We start from the raw sequence: 10,794 nt of genomic DNA on the forward strand, positions 1-10,794 counted from the left end.
CTGCCAGGCAGGGGGGCGATTCCCAGTGCCCCCAATGCCCCATGATGCATGGGGGGCTCCCCCCTCCCACTGCCCCAGCCCCTTCCATGACTGCCTTGCCTGCCCCACCTCCAGCCCTTTAAGAAGAAAAAAAAAAACGAGAAAAACCCTGGGACTCACTGGCTCCTGCAGCAGCCTTGGGGCTTCGGGGGGCTTGTGAAAGAGCCCCCCAGATGGTGTGAGCCAGTGGGGGGCAGCAGGGAGGAATGGTGAGCCAGGGTTTTTTTTTCTTAAAGGGCCAGAGCTGCGGTGGGCAGGGCAGCCATAGGGGGCCTGGGGGAGTGAGGGGGAGGTTGGGGGGCTCATGCAGAGTCCCCCCATGCAGTGGGGGGCAGTGTGGATCACCCCCTACCTGGCACCACCCGGTGAGTTGGGGGTTTTGTTTCCAAGTGCTGGGAGCTGGGTCGGGCAGGGCAGCCATTGCTGGGTTGGGAGAGTGGGCGGGGGATGGGCCTGGCTGATTCGGCTGCTGCTGAATCTCTGACTCAGATTCAGCTGAATCGATTTGGGACGGTGATTCAAATCACTGTCCCCTGAATTGGCCAAATCTGAATCTGAAGCGAATACTAACCGCTTGGCACAGGCCTATTGCTGACCTTATTCAGAGTAGATATTAACATTTTTGTTTTATTTTTTGTGGTGCAAAAATAAGGCCTCATAACTTATTTACTACCGTTATTGAAATCTGCCCTAAAACCAGATGTATTCATTTCCTTGTGGGTTTTCTTTCACTATATTATCAGTGGGCGTCACAAACATTATTAGTTTTCAAAGCATGCCTGTGAGGTAAGGGGTATTCACACCCTTTCTAGTCTAAGGATGTCCATGACCAAAAGCAAAGAGAAAATTATCCCTCTCACCCTACTTAAACCTTTGAGGAGTCTGAAGGAGCAGGAGAAGCCTGCGTATGAATTATATGGATGGGGACTGAGTTGGAACAAAGATTGTAACTTTCTGAGCCCACAATAGGATCCTGAAAAACATCTGTAAATGAAGGACTGGGTAAAGAGGGGAGTGTCTTTCCTTTCCAGGTAGAGAGAAAAATGTCACTGAGAAGCTACTGATCACATGGGGATGAATTAGGTAGGAATTACGGCTCCAGCCCTGGCACTAGGAAGGAATCCTGTAAGGCTGCTGAGGTAGTCTGGAAAATGTCAGGCTTGGAGATGATAAGGGAGCCCTAAAAAGCTGATGCAGTAGTGGAGGGTGGATGAAAGTGTGATACTTATTATACTGCGGCTGACTTGAGGATCACTGAAAAGCAGGAGGCTGACAAGCAGTGAATGCTCAAAGAAGGAGCAGCAGCAAACAAAGCACGTTTGTCATTACATCTCATGGGCTTATTTACTTAGAATTAACACAAGGCCCTTCAAAGAACAAGGGAAGAGTCAGACAAGAGAAAACAACAAATTCTGACCATGCTATTAACTGGTTATTAAATGGGTGTTGGAAAATGGAATCATCCAAGATTAGTCAATCTGTAAAACTATTAGACAAGAGTATCTACATGAGAAAATTTGGGGTCCTGATCCTATGCCACATTACAAACCATGGAGGAAAAGAGCAGAAATTCTAAGTCTGGTAGGCAGGGTGCATGTACACATGCTTTCCATCTTCTTTTTCATGTGGGAAAAATGCATAGAACATGGAAACAGTAATGGTTTTAGGGAAGGCTTGAGGCATAAAGAGTTAGTTTTGATCCATACCAAGAGTAAATAGAGATCATGAGAAGAGTAACTCAGTAGTGTGAAAACTGGGAAACAGGTAATCAGGTGACTTCCTGTATGTCACGGGGTTTATCACTTGGGAGAAGACACCAATTCTGCAAGTGCAGAGGTGGAACCTGTCTAGGGACAGCTGGACAGCATCCCATTCTGGACAGAGAAATAATTCTGTCACTTTATTTGCCCATTAATTGAAGCAGCATGTTTCCCAGAGTGCACTACATCCACAATTTGCTATTAGATGGATAACTCCTGCTTCCCATGCACATTGTCTCATAGTAGTTGACACAGAAGTTGACAGTCTCTATCCTTCAATTTAACAATGATTGGCATTAGCCCCCCCAGCTTCTCATGGACTCAAGTTCTTTTATTGTTTTACACTTCCTACTCACTAAAGTCTCTCTAGGGTCATGATAATTCATGTCTTCAGAATATATGCTTCCTAGGGTGAGTGTTTCTCAGCACTTTCAGCTCTAATTAGCAGATCGGGGGGGGGGGGAACAGATCTGTGAAAATTCTTTGCAGGCTCACAGACAATGATGAAAATAAATCATCAGTTTTTTACTTGCTATATGTAACAGTCACAACAAATTAAAAATGTGACCTGAAACAGCCATCGCAGAACAGGACATGGAAAATTTCACTGATGTTTAGTTTTTATTTCATAATTTTCTAAAGATAACTTCATATCCAATCAAGTGTTATTCCTCTTCCTCCTCTGCACTTTAAGACAAATTTAGACATTTGGCATAACCTTGCAACCAGGTGAGAAGCTTCTAAAGAGAGGACTGAGGATTCTCAACACTTAGTTCAAAGAGCATAAAAAAACTCAGTTGGGAAGGAAAGTGTTTCCTCATATCAATCACTTGTAACATTTTGAAATATGTTTCCTCATTCCAAAATGTGACATATGGCAAAATATTAAACATTTTTTTTTACAAATCAATCCTCCCCTCTCCCACCAAAACCTTCCCCATATGGGTGGCATCTAATAATCTTGTTTTGATCATTTCAATCTTTTAAAATGTTTAGCCTGTTCAGTATAAACTAGTGGAAATTTCACAAAGAAAAAGTCTTTGTTTGAAAGACTTTCAAAGGAGAAGGTCAAAATATTTTGGCACTTCTGATTTACTTTTCAAATTTCTTTTTCTTGAAATGGGACATCTGATGACCCTAACTCTTTCACAAAAACTTCTTTGGTTTTGGTGAACTGAACTTTTCCAATGAAAAACCTTTGATCAGAAAATTATTTACAGTTCTACCTAGAGCTGCTAAGCTTAAGCTTTGGGTTATCTAGCTACTAAAACAAAGTAGTTGTTAACATCTGTCATGCTTCTGCCTGATGCGGTCAACTTTGTATAACTTATTATAGGCTGGTGACTCCCAAAGCGTGTGCTCTAGAGCAGCAAAAGTGTGCCATGAAATTGATACTTTATCAGCATCGGATTCCGCCCACAGAACTGTGTCATCCAGTTCACGGGGCTCTTCTAGTGTCCAGAAATTTGTTGGTGGGGGTGCAGTGGCAATTAACACTGCCACCCACTCCTGCTCCATTAAATTTCCAAGCTCCACATGCAGGGATCAGGTTTCAGTTGTATCAGCCCTGCATAACTTGATTGAGCTCCAGATGTGCCAGCCAATGCAGCTAGAACAGGCTCCTGCCGTGCCAACCTCATACAGCTTAAACAGGCTCCAACTGCACTGGCCCTGCACAGCTGGATCAGGAAAGACAGACAGGCAAATGTAAGAAAACAAGTATCTACATACCATGACTATTGCATCGTGATGTTTCCACAAGCCGACTATTTTGATCGTAGCATGCCATGGCCTGGTAACGATAACCTTGTCCACACTCCTTAATGTCTCCTTGCACTTTCATTCCCAATAATACTTCCACTTTGCCTTCTGGTAAAATACAGTCAGACCAGTTTCCCACGGGTTGAGCACTGTACTTGTCACATGGACAAAACTGATTCTCAATCAAGGGATACATCTGTGAGTTTTTGCATTTGTCCCTTTTTTTACTTTTTCCTGTGGGGAAAGGTGGAGGAGGATTATATAATTTTTTTAGACACTGCTTTTTTGTCATCTTGTATCAAAAACTGATAATGTCAAGTAATGATCTACAAATGTACAAGACCATATGACTTAAGGCCAAAGTTTTCAAATGTAGGTACCCAACACTAGGCATCTAACTCCATAGCCAGTCAAATTAAGTGATCTGATTTTCAAAAGCATCAAGCCCCTTTGCTTGCCTTAGTTTCAGTACTTTTTAAAACAAAGCCATCTATTATATTTGAATATGGATTTAAGTTCTTACCTTGTGACACCCCAATGTAAACATTTTAGCAATTCAATAGCAGGATGTTCTTTCCTTTCTAATTCACTAATGATGCAGAGAGCAATAGCAAATAAATTTTATTCATTTCTAGATAACAATTTTTCAAGTTTTAAAATTTATTTTTTGTAAAAGGAGAGAACACACATCTGTATACTAATACACTCTCTGAGGTTGTAAAAATCCCCAGTTTAGATTAAATATTGAAACAGCCCATTAATGAAATGAGCTCCTTTTGATTTAGTCCACTACGTTCTTGTATTTTTTTTCCAGATCTCTTCTCGAAACTCATTTAGTTCCCCCCATTACCTAATATCCTTTTTTTCTCCTATTGTTTGCAGTTTTTAATCTCCTCCTTTGTTAAGTTTGTTTTCTTTCCCCAGTATTTATTATCATACCCTATTGTCAGTCCTATTTTTATCCTATTTTTAATGATGAATGAAGGTTGGAAAGAAACATTTTATAAAATACCTGGTTTCAACTAGAAGATAATATAAATAAATACTCTGGGTGGGTTTCCTTGCCTTTCAAATTTCACACTTACATACAAGGAAACACTGACGTGACATAAGAGCACTGTTCTACTAGCCGCTGATTCAATATGTAAGATGAACATGGGATTTCTCCTTCTGTTCTCATTAGATAGCATCATATTGAAAACATGCGAGTTGCTCCTCCTTTTCATCTTCCTCCAAATGAACAATTAGGCTTTCATGCTCAATTAGCTCTGTAGATTGGACTGGATAACAGTTTGCAAGATGAAATTTATTCATTAAGGGCCAAACTATGATCTCAGCACCAGGCGAGTAGCCGAGCTCAGTAAAGAGAGGTACAAAGGGACCTATAAGTGTCCAGGTTGATAGGAGCTCCCCTTTGTTTAATTTTGAAGGTAATGGCCATCTCTTTCCCCTATGAAAGCAATCCTGACATGAACTGTTTACTAGAATTATAAGGGGTTATTGTGAGTCTTCTCAAAGATTATGACTCATTTGCTATCCTTAGCTCTTCCAATTTTGGTGAGTATCATATTACAGTGGTATAAAGCAGCCCCCTGGCTAAGTCAGCTGGTCTGGTTCTAGTGCAAGGTTGACCAATCTGAGGTATGTGTACCACAGTGGATACCACAGTGGCATGAGCATTTTTGGATTCGGAAGGGGGCAGGCAGCAAAGCATGAGATGGGGCGTAAAGCAAAGCAGCAAACTGGGCAGGGAGCACAGAAAAGGAAGCATAAAGCAAAGCATCAGATGCAACTGGTAGCACAAGGCCAGGAACAGAAAGCAGAAGAGCAGATTGGGAAGGGTGTCAGAGTGGCACTTGGGGAGGGGTAGGGCTTATTTGTGGCACACCTTCCCAAAATGTTGGCCTCCACTGTTCTAGTGGAGAGACCGCATCTCTTTCAACCACAAAGAAGAGTCATCTTGATAGTTTAAGAGAAAGCATAGCATAAGGTGTCCTAAGACACCTGGAGACAGGCTGTGGAATTACATAAATATGAAAGTCTTCAAGTATTCAGTAATGACACACATTAGGGCTGCAGGAGATAAGTTAGGAACTGAACAAAAATATGTAGAAACATTCCCTTTAACATCCATAGGCTCTGTGCTACTTTGAAGATTTCAACTCAATTAATTTTGATAGAGTCGACTTGCCCTTCAAATAGTCTACTAACTGAGCCATTCTGAAGTCAGTTTACTATGGAATCTTTACTTTTTCTCTGACCACTACTTTACCACAGTATCATTTACATATATTTTCCTCCTCAGTTCCATCAAAGTTGTGTAGTTTAGGCCCATTATCTACCTGGTAGTTCATCCTGAACATAGAAATTCCTGCTTGTTTGTCATCTGGTAATCCAAGGAAGGAAGTATGTAAGTTTAAAACACAATAAATTACAACAGATAATAATAATAAAAAACCTTTGTATCCATAGGATTCTTACCAACAAGAGTGCGTTTTCTTGCCCTGACACCTCCACAGTCCCCATTGCAGGAAGAAAATTTTGACCAGCTTGTGAACTGACAGTCATCTTGGCAAGGGATTTGGCAGGTCTGTGTTAATGGTGGTAAGGGGCTGGCATATTTAAGGCACTCGCTAATGTCAGCTTGTCCCCCATCTTGTCTACGACAGGTAATTGCTGAAAGCAAAAAAATTATGGGATTTATAATGAGTTGGCAGGCTTGTAATTAGTCTATAATATAGCAATTGACCAGGAATGTCTACATTTGATTTGATATAGCGTGTCAGACAATATTCTGCTACTAAATCACATCTTAAATCCAGAACAAATATGTGCAGAAGCTGGTTTTTACAGTCATTTATATATTGCACTTTAAATGTATACATTTGAAATTTATGAGAGGCTTTCTTTGTGCTTTATTATTTCTTTATTGACATTTATTGGCATCGAAACTTTTAAAAACAACCTGAAATATTAGAGTATTACAGCAATAAATATTATCAGTAACTGCTGCCTGTTATAGCTCTTCATATAATCACATTATATTACGCTGTTCGTTTAGAGATAGTGTTACGCTCCCCAACCCTGAATGCAGGCAGGGACATACTCCTGGGATACTCTCACATATTCAGGTTACCCTTCTGCCCCAAGCCCCTCCTTGCTGTCTACTGTTTGACTGCTGTGAACCAGCTGAGATGGGCTAGGGGCCAAGTCCTTCATCTGCAGTGCTTCAGCCTTATGCATTGCACCCAGGTCTTGCCAGCTCTTAACAGAGGGGATTTTGCCAGCTAGAAGAATCATACCTTGGTCCAGTCATTCGCTCAGAAAAGGTCAAAGGTCACCCTCTTCCTTGGAAGAGGCCTGCCTGTATAGTCAAATGCTCAAGATTCAGTTATCCCTGACAATAAGTGAGTTATTAAAAGATTTACTGTAGAAAGAAATCAATAGCCATATGCTGAGATGCATCCAAGAGTGCAATTTCTACTCAACCCTCTAGCCAAGGGACTCCACTGTTTCCCTATGCTGAGGAAAACAAAAAATAAAACCTTGCTCTCAAGGCAAAGCATAAGTACAGTTTCATATGTGGCAATTTACATTAGGACTGTGCAAAATGCCTGTGTTCCGTTTCAGTTTTGGATTCAGCACTTTGGAGGGACAGTGTTTCGTTTCGGTCTTTTGTAGGGCTGTCTGAAATGGCTGTGTTTCGTTTCATTTAATATTCAGCATTTCAGAGGGACAATGATTTGTTCTGGCGTTTTGAATCACTGTCCCGTTTCATTTTGGCCGAAACTGTTTCAGAGCTGTTTCAGAATTTCAACAGTCTTTCAGCCATAGGCTATAATGGGGAATCACAAAACTGCCTTTACCTTTCTCATTTCCTGCTTGATTTAGATGAAACTTGTGGGGATGCTAGCCCCTTCTGAGGCCATGAGGCCTGCCAGGTTTCAAGGAGGTAGGTACAGGGATTTCTGGGAAACTGCACCTCAAACGGCTGACAAGCAAAACTCATGACGTGTGACTGCAGGGATGGTAGGCCCTGTTCTCACCCTCAACTCCACTGCAACCAGTAAGCCTCAGGCCTCTCAAAGATATTACAGGTCTTGTCTTTTCCCCACCAGGACAGCGTGGTGGCTGGATGTCATCAGGTGCCTCCTGCTTCTACCCGCCTTTCACCAGGGAGGTTCACAGTCCTGGCACTTCGTGGGGCTGCCATGCCACCAGCAGTCCCACTCAGGCCTCCCTACTCTGGCAGGGTGAGGTTTTAGGTCATGTCCAGAATGAAGTGGGGCCTCCTCCTCCCCATATAGCCCCAACCCTTATACCTCCAAGTTCTTCCTGGCACAGGAGCTCAGCAGGGAGATGTCCTTCACCTACTGGCTGGTGAGAAACTAAACTGCCACCTCCAGCTCTGAGAGTGGGGCATTAAATGGCCGCTCTCATTAGCATCTGTCCTGCCACACACGGCCCCTCATGCAGGCATGAGAAAGGCCTGCCAGGTTCCAGGCAGAGTGGTGCAGGGGTTTTTGTGAAACTGCACCTCAAACTGCTAAAAGCAAAACTCATGTTATGGGTATGTTAAGGGGTGTAGGTTGTAGCCATGTTGGTCTAAGGACATAGCCCAGACAAGGCTCTTAGGGTCAAGCTGATCTCTTTCATTAGACCAATGGAATAGTTGAAGAAATTCTTCTTTGCAAGCTTTCAGGTTTAAAAACCCTTCAATCAGGCTAAGGAAGCATCTAATTGGTGTGTGTGTGCTGCTCCTGGATGGAAGGAATAGTGAAGAAGCCAGAGCTTGGTGCGCAATGCACATTAAATGGTTTAAAAAAGAGTGCACACACACCAACTAGATGCTTCCTCAGCCTGATGAAGGGTTTTAAACCTGAAAGCCCATGCCTTGCAGATGGCATTCCAGGCAGCTAAGCTCACCTGGAGCCTTACAACTCCACTGCAACCAGCAAGCCTCTGGCCTCTCAAAGATCTTATGGGTCTGGGCTTTCCCCAGCCAGGACTGTGCATGCACGTGGTGGCTGTGGGTTATAAGGTGCTTCCTACCCACCGTTCACCAGGAAGATCCTTGGTCCTGGCATTTCCTGGGGCTGGTGCACCACCAGGCCTCCCAACCCTGGCAGGGTGCAGTTTTAGGTCATGCCCAGGATCTGGGACCTCCTTCTTCCTCCAGCCCCATCCCCTACCTCCAAGTTCATCCTGGCATGGAAGCTCAGCAGGGACATGTTCTTCCTCTGCTGGCTGGTGATGCAGTGAGTGCCCCCTCCAGCTCTGAGAGTGGGGCACATTAAATGGTTTAAAAAATAATTTAAAAAAGGAAATAGGTGTGGATGGAGTGAGGAGGGTGGCACTCACTCTGTCTGCAGGTGGAGCTTGGGGAACCCTAGCAGCGGGAGGTACATCTTCAGGAACACCAGCTGCTCCACCAAACCAGCATGCAAGGAGTGAGGTGTCACAACATCCCCAGGAATGCTGAACACCCTCTCATTTGGAACACTGGTCAGTGGACAGAACAGGTGTTCCCGGGCAACCGTGTCCAGATCTTGCCACATCTGGCTGTGGCTTGCCCAATAGGCTAAGGGGTCACAGTCCAGTGGCTCCCTGTCCTCACCAAGATAGGCAGTCACTGAGGCCTCAGCACTACCTGCCCGATGCTGGGGTCTGGTGCGTCTGGGCCCCACCATTGAAGCCATGCCCTAGGCCCACATTTGCAGTGCCTGTCATGGAGGAGACTGGCTGCTTCTGGGAGTGCTGGCACAGGAAAGTAGATCCCCCTCTTCCACAACCCCCCACCTGTGCCCTTCTGCCTCCTGGACTTAGTTCACCGGCACCTTCATCCAGTGATCTACGGTTTTGCTGGTGCACATGCTCCCCTTCATCCTCAAGTCACACATGGCCACCAGCACGTGGACCATACTGGACCACAATGGATCCAGCTGTTTCTTGATGCCCTCCCTCAGCTGCTTCACCAGTGTCTGCACCTCTGGTGACAGCGATTTGCCCCAGCCAGGAACATTGATCCTTTTGAACTTCTCCATTTGGTTCTCAATATTATTCTGGCTGGTGTTATTGGAGGGAGTGCAGATACAGGCACTGGTCCCATCTCCTTGCTGCCACCACCAGCAGAAGCCTTATGCCTGCAACTGCTAGGGAAGAGGCTGTGTCTAAGTTGTTGGGGGGGGGGGGGAGACTTACAGCTCTCCCTCTCCCTCCCTGGCCAGAAGACCTGGCACCTGCCTTTCCAGCTTCATATTTCACGTGCTGGAAAAAAAATGTGCGTCTGTGTGACAGTGTGTGTAATAAATGTAGGTGTATTGAGTGCTTTCCAGACAAAGCACTACTTTCTTTTTGTTTGGCAGGGGGTGCAGGGGTGGAATGAGAAGAACAAATAACAGGATTTTTGGGGAAGGGCAGGCAAGGGTAAATAGAAAAGGATTAATGGCAATGGCTACAACTTGGTAGCAAGGCACTACCAAGATGCAAGCCAAGCTCACAGGTGCTGCTCTCTGTTGCTATTCCAGACGCTCACAGATGCAGCTGCAAAGTGACATACAAAAGTTCACAAACAGCCTTTTTATGGTGCTTCTCTATCCCTCCCCCAGAGCATTGCAATTGGACCTCAAGGACACATTCTTGTCACTGACTAGCTACAGATGTCATTATCAGAGCAGTCCTTCCCCCCATCCCCTTAGTTTCTCTTTCCTTGCAAGCCCACCTCCAAAACAGCTTGAAATAGCTCTGAAACAGCTCCAAAACATCTGAAACATTTTGGATGTCCATTTTGTTTTGGAGCCTTGTGTTTCATTCTGGATTATTTCGTGATTTGATTGTTGATATGCCTGAATACAAAATGAAACGAAACAGCCACCAAAACTTCACACAGCCTTAATTTATATACATTGCTCATCGGATTTATGGGGAGCCAACACTACGTAGATAACTTCATGCCCCCTGAAAAGTGCACATTTATGAGACTAAAGTCTTTCGTGATCTAGTTAAAACCAGGGGAACATTTGCATCCTTTCAGTCTTGAAAATTACTAATCCAGAATCCTAATCCTGTCTCTCATCTTCCCCTGGGGGTTTCGGGGGCTTGTGCAGAGCCCCCCATGTGATGTAGGGCAGCTGGGGGTAGTGGGGATCACCCCCCCCCCCACTGGCTGGAGTGGGCAGTGAGTTCTGGGGGGTTTTTTTTGGGGGGGGGTTCTTAAAGGGCCAAAGCTAGACCG

The 10,794-nt window shown here is 44.4% G+C and overlaps 1 protein-coding gene across 2 annotated transcripts in view; it reads right to left on the reverse strand.

Annotated features, from left to right (window-relative positions):
- The window catches only part of THSD7A (thrombospondin type 1 domain containing 7A), a 686,730-nt gene that overhangs the window by 81,160 nt on the left and 594,776 nt on the right, over positions 1 to 10,794 (reverse strand). For both annotated transcript variants that reach the window (XM_019508490.1, XM_019508491.1), the window contains 2 exons: positions 6,042 to 6,236; positions 3,531 to 3,794 (listed from right to left, as the gene is read on the reverse strand). In XM_019508490.1, coding sequence (XP_019364035.1) covers positions 3,531 to 3,794; positions 6,042 to 6,236 — 459 coding nt within the window. The remainder of the gene's footprint in view (positions 1 to 3,530; positions 3,795 to 6,041; positions 6,237 to 10,794) is intronic.

This window comes from Gavialis gangeticus, unplaced genomic scaffold, assembly GCF_001723915.1.
Source record: "Gavialis gangeticus isolate Ggan-Ray unplaced genomic scaffold, GavGan_comp1, whole genome shotgun sequence".
NCBI lineage: Eukaryota > Metazoa > Chordata > Crocodylia > Gavialidae > Gavialis > Gavialis gangeticus.